The 17,897-nt window shown below is 37.8% G+C and overlaps 1 protein-coding gene across 6 annotated transcripts in view; it reads right to left on the bottom strand.

Moving 5' to 3' along the window:
• Positions 1 to 1,404: 1,404 nt before the first annotated feature.
• GGNBP2 (gametogenetin binding protein 2) overlaps positions 1,405 to 17,897 on the bottom strand; it is a 33,185-nt gene continuing 16,692 nt past the window's right edge. For 3 of the 6 annotated variants that reach the window (XM_038548011.1, XM_038548014.1, XM_038548016.1), the window contains 8 exons: positions 11,747 to 11,956; positions 10,528 to 10,702; positions 8,974 to 9,168; positions 6,908 to 7,055; positions 5,088 to 5,213; positions 4,857 to 5,005; positions 3,293 to 3,541; positions 1,405 to 2,047 (listed from right to left, as the gene is read on the bottom strand). In XM_038548011.1, the coding sequence (XP_038403939.1) occupies positions 1,844 to 2,047; positions 3,293 to 3,541; positions 4,857 to 5,005; positions 5,088 to 5,213; positions 6,908 to 7,055; positions 8,974 to 9,168; positions 10,528 to 10,702; positions 11,747 to 11,956 (1,456 nt within the window). In that variant the 3' untranslated portion in view covers positions 1,405 to 1,843. The remainder of the gene's footprint in view (positions 2,048 to 3,292; positions 3,542 to 4,856; positions 5,006 to 5,087; positions 5,214 to 6,907; positions 7,056 to 8,973; positions 9,169 to 10,527; positions 10,703 to 11,746; positions 11,957 to 17,897) is intronic. The other 3 variants (XM_038548012.1, XM_038548015.1, XM_038548013.1) reach the window with 2 other exon arrangements.

The following is a 17,897-nucleotide window of genomic DNA, read 5'->3' as shown; positions in this document are numbered from 1 at the left end:
TTCAAGCTGTCCAGTCTTAGGCCAGAGGTTGTGCTCCTAAACTGGGTTCCACTCCATTCTCCCCTTTGTCTCTTCTTGGGTTGTTGGGTTTGCTCAGAGTAGAGCTCACTTTGCTCTTTGACCACACAGGATGTTCCATCAAAGCTCTGGAAACTGCCTTCCTTACGTCTGCATTCCCAATATAACCATCCTTTCAAAGAAAAAACACCTCTGCCTAAGGAACTCCTCCACTGCAAGCAATGGTATAAGCAGTAAATGTGGCTGGTTTATTCATTCACCAAGTACCATGTTTGGCCCACAAAGATTAAAATAAAACCAGGGATGCCTGGGGGGCTCAGTGGTTGAGCATCTGCCTTCAGCTCAGGGCATAATCTGGGGGTCCAGGAATTCAGTTCCACACCGCTCCCTGCAGGGAGCCTGCTTCTCCCTCTGCCTTTGTCTCTCATGAATAAATAAAAATCTTAAAAAAAATAAAGCCAGCCCTTCTTTCACGGATCTCGAGAGAAAACCTGACTGCAAAGGCAGTGAATAGAGCTTTAGGGCTGTGGGGGACCCTTAGTTATTTTTTCTGGATTCCAGGATGAAAGTGAACAAAGGTCAGACTCATTTTACCTCTGCCCCACCCATCCTTATACAACTGAGGGGGTATATCAAAGAAATGCCACCATCTATAAAAATTAAATCTAAGCTTCTGCTGTTGTCCCCCCTGAAGTCTGATTAAGTGGTAGAAAGCCCCTAAAATTCACTCCATCCTCACTCCAAAGAGGTATTGACTGTCCCACTATTTCACTGCTGCCCACCAAGTATTATCAACATGTAAACACAAAGCTCTAAGCACACGTTTACTGAACTGACTCAACCTTTTAAATGGCAGCCAAATGCTACTCCAGGGGGAATCGCTCTCCTTCAGTGCTCTCAGACAGCTTATGGAAGCAGTAAACTGTAATGCCATAGTGACTTTATTGTAGGAAACCAGACAAGGAGCATGCACTTACAGACTGCAATGTGGTTAGCCTTGGGTGCAGCCCTCCAGTCCCAGGTTTAGGTGCTTGCTAGAGTCACATTGCTCAGGCCACTCTTGGTAGAAATTCTGGTTTCATTCTTCTAGTTCAATATGAATCTCTGAATTTAAGGTGCTTTATGTTAGGTATCAGGGAATTTTTAATAACAGCAATTAACAATGTCATGAGAAAGATGCTAGCTAGCCAGTATTTAAAGGTACTGAAGCAAATTTCTTTCAAGACTGGAAACTGCTTTTCTTGGTTGTTGACTCTGGTCAAGGGAAGAATTTTGCCCTCAACGATCTGTATCTCTATCCTAACATTAACAATGGCTAAGTACCAAGTCCACAAGTGGCAAATATTAAAATACTGCCACACATTAAGTAGAAACATGTACACCAACTTTTACTATGCGTATTAATAAATATTCTTTATTTTAAATTTTGCACATTGCGCTTTAACATTACATCCAAACATTTTGCAAGTGGATGTCTACTTTGTAAAACCATATATTCAGCTCATTGTCATTTCTGTACAGAAGTATAAGTACAACATTACTTTTTGCCACTAGGTTGCTTTAGTAAGTCTCACAGGAAGAGAAACATTTAATGAAGAGAGATGGCTTAAATCATATGGCAGGCCTGCGCAGCCACGCAACTAAAGACACAAGCCTGAAGAAAGAACAAACTAATGAGGTTACCTCCACCGTCTCCCAAAACAAGAAAGAATCACATTGATTTAAGATAAAATTTTGCCATAAGTCACTAAATTAAGTTTTTTGAAAGAGAAGGCGCAGTAGTCATCTTGAGTGTTTCATTGAAAGACAGAGCTATTTTATTTATTTAATTTGCTCCAGCCGTTGTCAACCAGCCACTACAAATGGGCCTCTTGTGATCATTTAAGCGGCAGTATTTATTAAATTTCTCCTTCAGATGCTGTCGGTATTGTTCTCTATTGCTGTAGAAAGACTGGTTATTAGCCATAAATGACTGTATTTCGTCTTGTGAGATAAAGATTTCCTCATCTGAAGTACATTCAGACTCATCCTGCAAATAAAAGCAGTAGTTAAGATTATGAGTTAAACTAAGAATGCAAAATACTATGCTGATGGAGGACAACTAAAAATTAAGGCAGGTTAGCCTTTTGATTTCAATTGAGTCACAAAAGGTCTTTGATTGGACTGTTTACAGAACAAGCATCATGTCATTCTGTCTCAGAAAGTACTAAGTAAGAATATAATCCAACTCCACTCAGTTTGAAATTCTGAATCTATAATTTGTCCTAGAAGACCTGTAAACCTGACAGAGTACCAACATGCCTTTGCCTTAAAAAAATGACTAGAGGGCAGCCCCAGTGGCGCAGCGGTTTAGCGCCGCCTGCCTGCAGCCCGGGGTGTGATCCTGGAAACCCAGGATCGAGTCCCACATCAGGCTCCCTGCATGGAGCCTGCTTCTCTCTCTGCCTTGTCTCTGCCTCTCTCTCTCTCTCTCTCTCTCTCTGCGTCTCTATGAGTGAATAAATAAAATCTAAAAAAAAAAAAAAAATGACTACAGATGGTTATAGCTCGCTACCAAACTCTAAATAACCAGACTGATCTGGTTTTTAACTGGCTGGTCCTATGCTGAAACTTTTAGCTCTAACAAATTAAGTAAAATATAACCTTTTTAAAACTTAGGAAACTTAACCACCATGTAAAAAAAAAAAAAAATCTAAAGGATTTGGTTCCATTAACAGCCTAACTACTATACAAAAGATACATCACCCATCTCTTTTCTTCCCCTCCTCTAAGCTCCACACAAACTATGTACTACTGGGTTGCTTGCAATCAGGCATAATTCACCTAAAGTATCAAGACTTGGGAATCAATATAAAAGATTTTCCAGTTATGCTCTGATCCTACATGAACCTAAAGGATAGAACCTAGAAAAGTGGGCTCTAGTTCAGATTCTACATATTTTCCTGGTCTGGAAGGCTAGCCACCATAAATTGCCACTCAGAAAGGCAGTTTGCTTACAAATAACCCTCTTCAAAGAGGCAGACTCCTGGACATAATGCTAACTCTATCCCCTTCTCCCAACTATTCTCTCCTACCTCTGAGACAAAGGAAGACAAGGAAATGTGCTCTAGAGCAGTTGCATAACCCATGACTGGAAGAGCAGAAATGAAATCACCAAAAATAATGAGACTGCCCTTAATGTCCCCCAGTCCCAAGTTTAAATTCTCAAATATTGTCCCCTTCCACATCTACCCCATGAGCAATCAGTTATTCACAATAAGATATCCTTACTTACAAGGAGTTCAACTAAGCTCTTGGCACCTTTACCGGAATCAGGACCAAATGACGGTTCTGTAGGTTCTGCAAACTGTGGTACATTTTTCCTATGCTCAAACCAAGGCAGTGGCTGCCCACCCTTTTCAGAACTGCAACAGCTTTCAGGATGTGCATCTTTGGTCTTGTCACGGTGAAACACTGTGTGCACGGTATTTCCTGAGGTCTCTCGATTACCTGGATCTGTAATACAGCTTCCAAGCTTTTGGATCTGAAACCACAACAAAGGATATCCCAGATAAAAAGGCAGGAAATAATAGCAATTACTCTTTAAAGAAAGAAAAAAAAAAGGTCCTAATGACGTGTTAACTTTTTAGAAGGAATGCTGAATAACAGCAGCAGCTGGCAGTTAGTAGGCACTTACTACATAACAGATGCTATGTTAACTCATCAATATCACCTCATTTCATCTTCACAGAACTTAATCTGATAGGGACCATTCTCTCCTTAAAAATGGAACAACTGGGATGCCTGGGTGGTTCAGTGGTTGAGTGTCTGCCTTTGGCTCAGACTGTGATCCTGGGGTCTGGGGATCGAGTCCCACATCAGGCTCACCACAGGGAGCCTGCTTCTCCCTCTGCCTACGTCTCTGCCTCCCTGTCTCTCTCAAGAATAAATAAAATCTTTAAAAACAAACAAAAACAAAAAAACAAATGGGACAACTAACATCAAGCAAACTGCTCAAGATTACATAGCTAATTCATTTAAAACTATTATGAAGGGACGCCTGGGTGGCTCAGTGACTGAGCGTCTGCCTTTGGCTCAGGTCATGATCCAGGTTCTGGGATAGAGTCCCACATTAGGCTCCCTGCAAGGAGTCTACTTCTCCCTCTGCCTATGTCTCTGCCTCTCTCTCTCTATCCCTCATGAATAAGCAAAACTTAAAAAAAAAAAAAAAAAAAAAAAACTATTATGAAAAATGGGGTGTGGGATCCCTGGGTGGCTCAGGGGTTGAGTGTCTGCTTTCAGCCCAGGGCGTGATCCTGGAGACCCGGAATCAAATCCCACCTCAGGGTCCCTGCATGGAGCCTGCTTCTCCCTCTGCTGTGTCTCTGCCTTTCTCTCTGTCTCTCTCATGAATAAATAAAATCTTAAAAGAAAAAAAAAAAGAAAAGAAAAAAATGGGGTGCCTGGATGATTCAGTCAGCTAAACATCTGCCTTCAGCTCAGGTCATGATCCTGGGGTTCTGAGATCAGGCCCCACAGAGCTCCCTGCTTTGTAACAAGCCTGCTTCTCCCTCTGCCCTTCGCTTGCGTTTTCGCTCTCTCTCAAATAAATAAATAAAATATTAAAAAAACGTATTATGAAAAGAATGAACTGGATTTATGACTCACATGGACTGCTGGTCAAATGACTACATCAGACACACACACATACAAGATGAGCAACCAATGGAACTGCATTCTAAAGGTACTCCTTCTCAAATAATAATAAATACTAAGAACTAAGCTGCAGACTTGTCACTCCTAAAAAAAATAGGCTGTTCTCCCCTCAACAGCAAAGATTTTAAAATTATAACATTTACATGTTCATCACATTTCAACATCTTGGCTTTCTTTTTCTTCTTTTTATTTTTTCCTTTGGTGGTGTTCTCTTCAGAATTTGCCCAACATTCAACACAGCTATCTCCATCATCCTCTTTGTCTTCACAGTGATGAACACAGGAGTCGTCACCTGCAGAAATCAATAATCTCTTATTTATGTGCTTAAATCAGCCATGTAGTAGAAATAATTGGGAGGTTTAATCTGAACCTACCGTGTTCATCATGATTACAAATGCCTTCAGTGCAGGCAACATCTGAACCCTCCCGAGAACCTGTTTCACTCCCTTCCATGCTAGATGAATATCCACAATCACTACCATTACAGTGTGGTGATAAGCCTGAAAATAAAGCAGTTGAGAGATACAATTAACATACCAATACATATATTAGTACAAAGAATGAACTGGAGACTACAGAAAAATTTCAAAATTGATAGCTTACTGAAAATAAAAAATTAAATAATGAAAACATAATTAGGGATTTACAGTTTTTTGTTTTGATCAAATAATAACAAATCAAACACCATAAAGAAAAAGGGACTAGTGTCTTAAGAAACAGGATCTCTAAAACCTCTTACATTTTTTTTTATTTTTTAAATTTAGGTTTTTTAATTATTTATTTATTTTTAAAGATTTTATTTATTTATTAGAGAGAGAGAGAGAGAGAGAGAGGGGGGCACAGACACAGGCAGAGGGAGAAGCAGGATCCATGCATGGAGCCTGACATGGGACTCGATCCCACGTCTCCAGGATCACACCCTGGGCTGAAGGTTGTGCTAAACCACTGAGCCACCCGGGCTGCCCTTAAAGTTGTTTTTAAAAAGTAATTTCTTCCCTCAATGTGGGGCTTAAACTCACGACCCTGAGATCAAGAGTTACATTCTCTATTGACTGAGCCAGCCAGGTACCTCCAAAAACCTCTTACATCTAAAAGAAAGAATATGAGGCATCTGGGCGGTGCTGTGGGTTAAGTGTGACTCTCAGTTTAGGCTCAGGTAATGATCTCAGGGTCCTGGGATTGAGCCCTAGGTCAGGCTCTGTGCTCAGCTCAGAGTCTGCTTGAGACTGTCTCTCCCTCTCCCTCCTCCTGCTCATCTGCACATTCTCTCTCTCAAATAAATAAATACATCTTTAATAAATAAGCTTGAGACTTAATTTTAAAAAGAAACTGTAGAGGGAATACTTGGGTGGCTCGGTCAGTTGAGCATCCAACTCTTGGTTTCGGCTCAGGCCACAATCTCAGAATCATGAGATGGAACTCCCACATCAAGGCCCCTGTTGGGCTCTGCACTCAGTGCATTATGTTTCAGATTCTTTCTCGCTTCCTTTCCCTCCCCCTCTGCCCCTACACTGCCCCCTCCCCCCATCCTGTTAGAGTACAGTCTCTCCAAAATAAATAAAATCTTTTTTTTTTTTTTTAAGATTTTATTTATTTATTCATAGAGACACACAGAGAGAGAGGCAGAGACACAGGCAGAGGGAGAAGCAGGCTCCATGCAGGGAGCCCGACGTGGGACTCGATCCCGGGTCTCCAGGATCACACCCTGGGCTGCAGGTGGCAGTAAACCACTGTACCACTGGGGCTGCCCAATAAATAGAATCTTAAAAAAAAAAGAAAAGGAAACTGTAGAGGCGCTTGGGTGGCTCAGTCAGTTGAGCAGCTGACTTTTTTTTTTTTTTTTTTAAGATTTTATTTATTCATTCATGACAGACAGAGAGAGAGGCAAAGACACAGGCAGAGAGAGAAGCAGGCTTCATGCAGGGAGCCCAATGTGGGACTCGATCCCAGGACTTCAGGATCACACCCTGGGCCGAAGGCAGGTGCTAAACCCCTGAGCCACCCAGGGATCCCCTCCAAAATAAATCTTAAAAGAAAAAAGAGACAGAGAGAGACAGACAGAGAAAGAGAGAGAAAGAGAGAGAGAAAGAAAGAAAGAAAGAAAGAAAGAAAGAAAGAAAGAAAGAAAGAAAGAAAGAAAGAAAGAAAGAGAAAGAGAGAAAGAGAAAGAAAAAACTAAACTGTATTTGGTTACCTTTCTTTATTTTAGGGGACCCCAAGAGATTGCCGCTGCTAGGACAGGTACAGGACGTATTTTCATTGGTAACGATGACTTCTACACAACCATTACCATCTTCAGTGCTGCCACAGGCTTTGCAGCTGTTTTCTATGAAGTCTGTTTCCTTTAAAGATCAATCAATAGTAAGAGATAGTAAAAAATCTTACCTACAAAATGGCTACATTTTAATTTCCTTAGCAGCAACCAATTAGATAGGAGCTAGAAGGTTAACAACTGAAAAAATTATTCTCATGTAAGAAAATCACTAACCCACTGATCAAGACTATGACAACTAAAAAAGCAAATTAACAGTTAATGGTATCAGGAAAGTCTAGGAGAGCAGTTTTCAAAGTACAGTCTGCTGACTCCCTAAGTCAAAACTATTTTCATCAGAATACTAAGATGTGATGCCTTTTTCACTGTATTGACACTTACACTGATGGTACAAAAGCAATGGTGGGGAAAGTTGCTGGTACTTAGCACAAATCAAACCAGCAGCAATCAAAGTGCACTAACAGTCACTATATTCTTTACTTGTCAAGTACTCTTAGGAAATCAGTAAGTATGTCTCTTACGAATGTCTTCCATGAAGCAGTAAAAATATTTTTATTAAGTATCACCTCATGGGTAGATGCCTTTTTATTTTTATTTATCTATTTTTTTTAGATGCCTTTTTAATAGTCTATGTGACAAACAGGAAGTATGCTTAAAGTACTTTTGCTGCATACCAAAATACTTTGCTGTATACCAAAATACTTTGGTTGTCTCAAGGAAGAGCACTTGAGCAACTACTTGAGTTATAAGCTGAACTAGATGTGTTTTTATCCTGAAACATCAATTTTGCTTGACAGAATGAGAGACAAACCATGGTTATTCAGACTGGGACCCTTAAAAAGCACTTTCTCAAAAACGAAGTCAGCCTATCGCCTCCAAGAAAACAATGGACAGTATTTAGTATCAGTGGTAAAGTTCAAACTTTCAAAACACAATCAGAATTTTGAAAATTTCTATACATAAGCATAATGAGCTTGAAGCTTCCCAATACTTAAAGTCCTTTCTGATGAGATTAGTAGTGGTTTTAACATGATTACGTGATGTTATGTAATGAAATCATATCTGGCAAGATCTGCATAACTCAGTAAACCAGTATCTTTCAAATGACCAATGCATGATGTTACAAAATCATGCATGAGTAAAAGATCTATTCAAAGTGCAAGACTGACTAATAGATTTTAATTTAACTGAGTTATGAAAAGGTCACTGATAGGTGCCAGGTTCCACATCATAACTAATCTTTAAGATTTAAACTACCACTTGTTGAGTTGCAATGCCAAAGAATAGCCACAACTATCTGAAAAAGTTTATATTAAAATATTTCTCCCTTTTCTATTTGAGGCCAGACTTTCTTCATATGCTTCAACCAAACACCATAAGGAACTGGACTAAATGCAGAAGCAGATATGAGAATCCATCTAATTCCTTTTATTTTTTTTTTTCATCTAATTCCTTTTAAACCAAATATTAAAAAGAGCTGCAAAACTATGAAATAATACCAATTCTTCTCACTTCTTTTTTTGGGGGGGAAGGGGGAACATTTTCCCAAAACTGTTATTCATGTTAATATATAATAGGTTTTTTTTATTTTCTTAGAATTAATAATTTTTAAATTTCTCCATCTTAATTTCTAATACAGCAAATTTTAAAAAGTATAATCCACATAAACAAAAAGCACATTGGGCAAAATAATTTTTAAGAACGCAAAGGAGTCCTGAGACCAAAAAGAACAGCTCTAGGTCATGCAAAGACTTAACTTTCCAAATTTGGAACTTTGATCTAATCAATGTACTAAGAACAGGTAAAAAGATAACCATTAAACAATATAAAATAAATGTATGACATTAAAAATTTTGGCTTTTACCAATTTTAGTAGGAAAAAAGCCAATATACAAGCTGCAACTTCTCATATTCTGGAAAAGCAGAGCAAAAATACCAAGATCTAGCAAAAAAGCAATACTACATGAGTCGAAATTAAGAAATACTACCTTCTCTTGGCTTACTTCCTTTTCATCTGCTGCTTGTAAGGGAGTAGGAATATCACATACACATTTATTTTTTCGTCTATTCTTCCGTTTTTGGCGTTTCTTTTCTTGCTTGAGTTCTCTTACTCGTTCTTCCTCTGAAAATTCTTCACAAAGTTGTTCTAATCGGCTAATACCCTGTACTTTTTCCACAGTCATCTATTATAAAAACAAAGTTGAGTGAAGACTGCTCAAAACTTCATTTATTTTCCAAGGAAATTCTCATTTGCTAATTCTGTCTATCTATCTATCTATTTGGGCTCCACACAGCATGGAACCCAACATGGGGCTTCAACTCACCACCTTGACTGAGATTGAGAGATGGGTGTTTAACCAACTGAGTCACCCAGGTGCCCTTCATTTACTAATTTTAAATGATACCACACACAGGTAATTCATGTTGCAATTTTACAGATTTTTACAAAGAATCTTAAATTTTAATACTTTAAATAAAGACATCTTAAATCTACAGGAAGTGAATATACTACTAATCCCTACAGGAAAGGCAAACTTATATATACTCCTATTCCAAACCAGCAATACTCTAGTTTCAAATTTCAAAATTTTAATGCAGCAGAGTAAATACTCATTTTTTCACACAATGAGAAGACTATTTAACCTGATTAGATGATCTAGTTTCTGAAGTCACAAATATACAAAGAGAAAAGGAAACAGAAATGTGTGCAGCAAGAACTAGTACAAATCTCCTCAGACTCCCCAGGACAATGTTTAAAGCTCATGGATGGGCTTTTGAAAAAAGGGTTTATAGCTTTCATACTATTCTTAAAAGATCTGTGACCCAGTTAAAGGGTTACAACCATTCCCTAGAATGTAACAAAATGTTCACTAGCCAATATTCTATGTGCTAAGAGTGGAACCCGCCCCCCCAAAGAAAGTTACCAAATCACCAGCATTAAACTCAATACCAGCAATATAAAAAGGCTACACATCTGCAGGCAAGCTGAGCCTCATTAAAAGTTTCTACTTTTGTTCCTTATTTTGGGGGCTGCTTTTAACTTTTCATTAGATATATTTAATAGCAACATCTTGCTAAATAATCACCAACTTCAGTTTTCTACTCTGAGAAGGTTTAAAAACCAAAGCCAGCAGAATAACAGGATTAAAAAAACAAAGAAAAATCTACAAATTTCTAAATTCTCATTCCCCTCCCTGAATCCCCCTAAATCCATGACACCATCAGTGGATCACAGGCCTGTGAGGCAAAATCAGACTGGTGGCTTATAGCAATATTCAGTCTAATAATGTGACTAAGCAATCTTAGACACTGAAGCAGCCCACTATTTTTACCTCAAAACCCTTTTTTTTTTTTTTGTTTAAGATTTTATGTATTTATTCATGAGAGACACGGGGGGGGGGGGGGGGGGGAAAGGCACAGGCAGAGGGAGAAGAAGGCTCCACACAGGGAGCCCAACGTGGGACTCGATCCTGGGACTCCGGGATCACGCCCCAGGCCAAAGGCAGGCACTACACTGCTGGGCCACCGGGGCTACCCATTACCTCAAAACTCTTGCGTAAAGCATCAACACCAAGATAGAAAAGCATCTGCCATGTTTGCTCTTCTGCTCGTAATTTTTGCCAGATTCGATGCAGTCTTTCATAAAGATGAATTCCCAAGCAGGTCAGAACTTCCTCTTGAGCTATATCTATTGTCTTTGCATGCCTTTCTCTTCGCCTATAAAGGAGAATAAATCACATAATTCCTAATACCCTTTACCAAAACAGTAAAAGACAGATTAAGACATCTGCAAGTTCAGGTTTTAAATACAATTTGCGTATCTAATAACAAGCCAGTTATATATTCAAATTCAATATACATATAAACATACAAGCACACATGTATATAACAAATGAGAAATACACATGCAGGCAAAACTCAGTCCTAATATTGCTAAAAATTAGATAATTCAGGAACTGGCCCTAAAGAGATGGTTTTGTGGGGCACAGAGAAGTCATATACGTGTCCAGCTCAAGGTAAACAAGGTAAATACGACAGCTCCTTTCACCTTCCAATTGTAACAAATGCCTACTTGGTTTTTGTTTCTTTTTGGAATGGAGAAAGGTAATGCCAATGTGATTCAATCATGGACCGAAGCCTTCCAGGCTAGTTTTCAATAGAAGTATTCATAAAGTTTCAGTGATAATTCTTCATGTTCTAAATGCCTAGCATAAAGTAGGCAAATGAGAGCTGATATACAAAACAAAAAGGAAAATGGGTTCAATTTATTCTAGAACTTTCTCTGATTTTATGTGCACAATAAAGCCAAAGTTAAAATTTTAGATTCTTATACAATCCAATAATAATATACACACAGTTCATGAATTACATTCAGTATTTAACCCCTTGCTTCAAAGACCTTTCTTCCTATGCAAAAACCATCATTCTGAACAAAATTTAAACATGGAAATGCATGGGTGGAGGGGGAAAATCCCTTCTAATCATTTTCAAATGAAAATGATAATCTATAATAATGAAGCCAAAAAAAAGCCTGTCTACTTCGAGCAACAAGGAGCAGAGGGCTGAAATGAATACCACAGAAAAGTTTTTCTCTCTTTTTACTCAATTAAGAAATGCATACTTTAAAGAAAGCAAAATCTTTACAGGCACACTTTAATTTTTACATATATCACATGTACTGAGGCAAAAGGTGATGGAAATAAATTTTCAGTAATAAAATGAAGCAAAGCGCTAGATAGCCCATTCTAGCAAATTACATACTCATACCCTCCTGCGAACTCTGGCTCAGCACGACCCAAGAGATGTGCAATGAAGTCTGTTTCACAGCAAACATGTATGTGCCGTTCGTGTGGACAGCACCGCAAACCTTCATAAAGTGCAGCACAGTAGCCCTTCTCTTTGCTGCAATCAAGTTCACCAATAAGGATATTGTATGCTCGGAGGACTTTATTTTTGCAATCAGTGCAAAACCTGTTGAAAAGAAAAACTTCAAAATTAAGAACTAGCTGCGTAATTATTTCATGAAACATGTTACACCGTACTAATGACATTCCCCTCCTATATGGAGTGTTAAAAAAAATCCTCCAAACACACGTTTAAAACATACACATGTAAGAGAAATACAAATTTGCGGATTAGAAGAGTAGAGCTGGATCTCCATTTGCAAACGATTCTTAAATGAGACACATGGACCCAAAAGAATGAGATGGATATATACCTGTTTGTTCACAAAATACACGTGTAAAAAAAAGTTGCCAAGGACAAGCATACCTCCACTTCAAGAGCTACTTACTTGTACAAGTTCAAAATAAAACAAAAGGCTACAAACCAGTGACTCAAAGAATCCCTTCTTTCAGCCTCTGAAAAATAGTTGCTATCTTCGGTCAGTAAACCTGAGTCCATACTTTGCTACAACATTTTAACATCTCATTAGCTAAACACTGGGAAGAGGGTGGGGGCAAGAAGAACAGGAAAGTGGCACACGGTAGATTAAGTAATTTCCAAAATGTCAAATTTCTTCTTCTTACAAAAAAAAAAGCATGTTTTCAAACACAATCATAATATTGACAACACATACACAGAACTGTTGTCTAAATTTCAGTGCCAATAGTGTAGAAGAGGGAAAAAAGCACAAAAGAGTGTGTGAATGTAGAAGATGATGACATTTTCTTTTAGACACCAAACATTCAATTTTTAATTCAAAAATTGGAAAAAAAGAAACAAAAATTAAAAATTGGGCAGTGAAAGAAAAAAAATAGAGCCTCGTTTCTTTAGCTTTGATATCCTGAAACAAGGAAGAACTGGTCTGATAAAAAAGCCAGGCTCATAATATTAATAACTGCCTCTCTCAGAAGATTAGCTGTGGTGGAATCAGAAAATTTTGATCTCTTTAATTTAAATTTATCTCCCTAGGTGACGTATTCTATTTCAATGGCTTCAGCCAACACGTATACCTCTCACCTCTACAGCTCTTGTTAAGTGTCCGCCCTTGCCTGGGGGCCAAACCCACACTGAAAAATGGGGGACACCACAGATGTACAATAGACAACATGTTAAACTTTCTCTCCAAAACCAAGGGCAACACAAGTGTTCCCTTCTAAACTTGTTAAGAACATCATTCATATAGTCACCCAGGAAGAAAACCTCAGTTAACTCGCAACTTCTTCTCTGGTCTTCTTTTAGGGGTGGAGCCAATTGGTATCAATGATTTCTTACATCTCCCTAGGCTTCTTTCCAATTTCCCCTAACCTGTTTTCAACTGCCTAAACAATTTTTTTAATGCTTTTTTACTTCTCTGTTTGCATTCTTTCTAGCTTCAATGCATCTCTCATAAGAAAATAATTTTTTAAAAAGACTTTATTCATTTATTTGAGAGAGAGAGAGAGAGACAGTAAGAGACAGCATGAGCAGGGAAGAGAGGGAGAAGCAGGCTCCCGCTGAGCAGGTGGGCTCGATCCCAGGACCTTGAGATCATGACCTGAGCCAAAGGCAGATGCCCAACCAAATGACCCACCCAGGCACTCAGTAACAAAATAATTTTTGAAAATAAATCTGATTATCTCACTCAGCTTAAAGACCTCTCCACTATAAAGTTTCAACTTTTTATTAAGCCCTTCACGGACTTTCTCTCTTATCCCACCTCTTTCCAGCCACACGTCCCAAGACTCACCTCTCCCTCATCTTCTCCCCACTCTACCCTGTCCTGTACACACACCACACAGACAATGGACTATTGTGAACACAGCAGATGCGTCCCTACTTCAAAGTATCTGCTTTCTCTCCATCCCTCTCCACATCTTTCTCCATTTGCCTAAATTGTGTCCATTCTTAAAGACACGCCCTTCTGCAATTGCCATACTAGAATTCAGACTTCCTCTGCGTTCCAATATTTGCATTTACACTTCTTACTGTACTTACCCTTACACTGCCACACATCAGTTTGCTGCACAAATCTTTCTAAGTATGTTTCTTGAAATGAATACTTGTTAAAATAGAGGCGCTGAGTCTCTAGGGCCATTTAGTAATAAGTACAGGCAATAATGTTGACTAGTAAAAATAAAATCACTGTATCACTAATGCTTCGAAAAACAAAGAAATGTACAAAAATTAACACAAAATGGACTAAAGACCTAAACATTAAGACCTGAAAGTACGGGCAGCCCGGGTGGCTCAGCGGTTTAGTGCCGCCTTCAGCCCAGGGCATGATCCTGAAGACCCGGGATAGAGTCCCATGTCAGGCTCCCTGCATAGAGCCTGCTTCTCTCTCTGCCTGTGTTTCTGCCTCTCTCTCTCTGTGTGTGTCTCTCATAAATAAATAGAAGCTTTAAAAAAAATAAAATTAAAAATTAAAAAAAAAAAGACCTGAGTACAAAACTCAGTTTTGTACTACAGTTTTGTACAGTTTTTTGTTTATAGAAGAAAACACAGGAAGAAAAATTTCATGACACAAAATAGGTTATTTTTTGGATAGGACATCAAAAGCACAGAAAACAAAAGCAAGTAACAAATGAGACTGTATCAAACTTAAAAACTTCTGTGTAGGGATAGCCTGGGTGGCTCAGCGGTTTAGCACCGCCTTCAGCCCAGGGCCTGATCCTGGAGACCTGGGATCGAGTCCCACATCAGGCTCTCTGCATGGAGCCTGCTTCTCCCTCTGCCTGTGTCTGTCTCTCTCTCTCTCTGTCTCCCATGGATAAATAAATAAAATGCTTTAAAAAAAAAAAAAAAAAAAAAAAAAAACTTCTGTGTAGCAAAGGAAAGAAGAGAGTGAAAGACAACCACAGAGAAAATATTTGCAAAACACATACTGGATAAGGGATTAATATCCAGAATATATGAAGAACTCCTACAACGTTAACAGTAACAAGAAAATTGGGCAAAAGACATGAATAGACATTTCTCTAAAGAAGACAGGCTAACAAAGAGCTAACAAGCATATGAAAAGTTGCTCCACATCATCATCAAGGAAATGCAAATTACACATGGTACTATCTTATACTCGTTAGTATAGCCATTATCAAAAAAATAGAAAACAGTATGTGTTGGCAAAGATGTAGAGAAACTGGAACCCTTGACACTACTGTTGCTGAAACTATAAAACAGTGCTATCAATAATGGCAAACAGGGATCCCTGGGTGGCGCAGCGGTTTGGCGCCTGCCTTTGGCCCAGGGCGCGATCCTGGAGACCCGGGATGGAATCCCACGTCGGGCTCCCGGTGCATGGAGCCTGCTTCTCCCTCTGCCTGTGTCTCTGCCTCTCTCTCTGTGTGACTCTTATAAATAAATAAAAATTAAAAAAATAAAAATAAAAATAAAAATAAATAAAAATAATAGCAAACAGTATGGCATTTCCTTAAAAAATTAAAAACAGAACTACCGTATGATCCAGAAATCCCATTTTTGAATATATATCCAAAAGAACTGAAAACAGGATCTCAAAGATATTTGCACATTCATGTTCATCATGGCATTATTAGAAACAACTACGACATAGGGGCAACAACCTAAATGTCCACCGACAGAGATGAGCATGGTACACACACAGATGGACTGTTATGCAGCCTTAAAAAAGAAGGAAATTCTGCATCATATGCTACAGCATGGATGAACCCATGAGGACGTTGTGTGAATTGAAATAAGCCAGTCACAAAAAGACCAATACCGAGAATGATTCCGCATATATGAGTTATCTAAAAAAAATCAAATTCATAAAAACAGAAAACAGAACCCTGGTTGCCAGGGATTGGGAGAAGGTTAAGTAAATGGGGAATTATTGTTCAATGGATGTAGTTCCAATCATGTCAGATGAAGAATTCTAGAGATCTACTGTACAACAATGTACATATAATTAACAATACTGTAACGTTCACTTAAAAACTGTTTAAAAAGTAAATTTATGTTTTTTTAACCACAATAAAAAAAAAAAGTCTTCCCCTTGATGGGCAGAATAGACTTATTGCAGAAATAACAAGTACTTCCATGTTTCCAGATTATAAAAGATAAGGTTATTTTTCAGGTAAATAAATAGTTAGATGTAATACAGCAGCAGTAATAAAACTTAAAATACTATTCCCTTATTTTACTGCTTTAAATCGTCATAGTTTAATGTATCTTTGTGAATAATCCTAAGTATCAAAGGCATAGATAAATAGCAATTTTAAGACTAAAAGTGATTTTTTCCTGTTTTCAAAAGTAACCTTGCACAAATATTTCTTAAGGCAGAGGCTTCAGTTTCTTAACATGTTATTTCCAATTATGTACTACCACAATACTTAACTGGCCAGTGTTATCAAATCTTTATTTAATAACCCAGTGTGGAGCCCAACATGGGGCTTGAACTCACACCTGAGATCAAGACCTGAGCTGAGATCAAAAGTAGGACACTTAACAGACTGAGCCACCCTGGCGCCCCATCAAATCTTTATTATAAAGTGCTCAGAAAAGTTCACTAAATAATGTGACTGGCTTATTTCACATACCTCAAAAACTCAAACTGTACCTAAAACAAGAACTAGATACAAAGGAATAACAAGGACCTTGCAAATCTGGCGTGCAAAATTCCTTAATGTGCTTACTATGTGCTAGATACTGTTCTAAGTAAGTATGACTATGTATTGTCCATCCCTGTGACAAATTTAACCCTACAATTAATTAGTACTATCATTATTTTTAAGAAAAAAATGGAGGCACAGAAAAGTAACTTGTACAAAGTTATAAAAAAACAAAACAACAACAACAAAAAACAAAGTTATAATCACTAGATTATAAAAAAGCAATCTCTCTTAATTGTACTTCTCTCTACCCTTCAGATATTTATCAAACAAACTCCACCTTCTTATAGACATAAAATATTGCCATTCAAGTACTGGAAATATCTAGGAACCATTACAGGAAACTCCAAAACACTAGCTCTTACAACTAGTAATTTATCACTGCAAAAAGCTCTCTTTTGGTGGACCAATTAACATTGAATATAGGGATCAATTCATATTGAAAGAGGAAGGAATCTATAATGGACCTATCTATATAAATATATTTTGTGTCTATATAATTCCTCTTCAACAAAACTGCAAATATTTAACATATCCTCTATTCTCTTGGGTATAATCAACCAAAAAAAGGCAAATAAACAAGAAAGTTTGTAACTGAAAATAGAAAAACATCTAATAAACTTAGTATGCAGGTTAAGTCATTACCTCATTCCCATATAAATACCAATCTTGATAATGCTAGTTTTTATATTCACGTGTTTTCTAGAAGTGTCCCCAAAGTAAGTATGTGTATATGTTCCAGGTCAAAGAACAAACAACCACACACCAAATATATGATGTATTTATATTAAAAGAATACAACTCCCTCCAAGAACACCATCTCTAGATGGCTCCCTTACCAGTTTCCTTTCCTACTGCACTCTCCCTCCCTATGAATTTCCAAATGTTAATGACACTTAGAAAATTCCTTTGTAAAGTAGTATTCTAAAAAGAATAATCTGAAGTTACTTTTTTAGTACATGAACCAGACAAATTCTAATTCTATTTTTAGGTCTTGACAAACAATTATAGAAGAAATAATTTAAAATATTACTAAATGAAAGCTAATTTAAACCTGAATTTTGAAAATGACAATATGAAATGCTTCTATCATAAAAACAAAGAATACTAGAATTTCCAAAGTGAATAAGTAGACTTTACTCAATTAAGTATACTTTATTGGCCTGGAACCAACAGGTAAAAATTACAAAAAGAGGAGATACTGGCTCAACACAAGAAGGATAATACTGAGAGTCATCCCATAAAGGAACTGCTTATCCTAACATTAAGCTCTGCCTAGCACCAGGTATCAATGGCAAGAATGGAGTGCTATTATATGAAGGAGATGACAGTCAATATGGATGACTCAGAGAGTACTAGGT

This window comes from Canis lupus, chromosome 9 (assembly GCF_011100685.1).
Source record: "Canis lupus familiaris isolate Mischka breed German Shepherd chromosome 9, alternate assembly UU_Cfam_GSD_1.0, whole genome shotgun sequence".
Classification (NCBI taxonomy): Eukaryota; Metazoa; Chordata; class Mammalia; order Carnivora; family Canidae; genus Canis; species Canis lupus.
The sequence above is the reverse complement of the archived record's forward strand: the minus strand, read 5'-3'. Positions and strand labels throughout refer to the sequence as shown.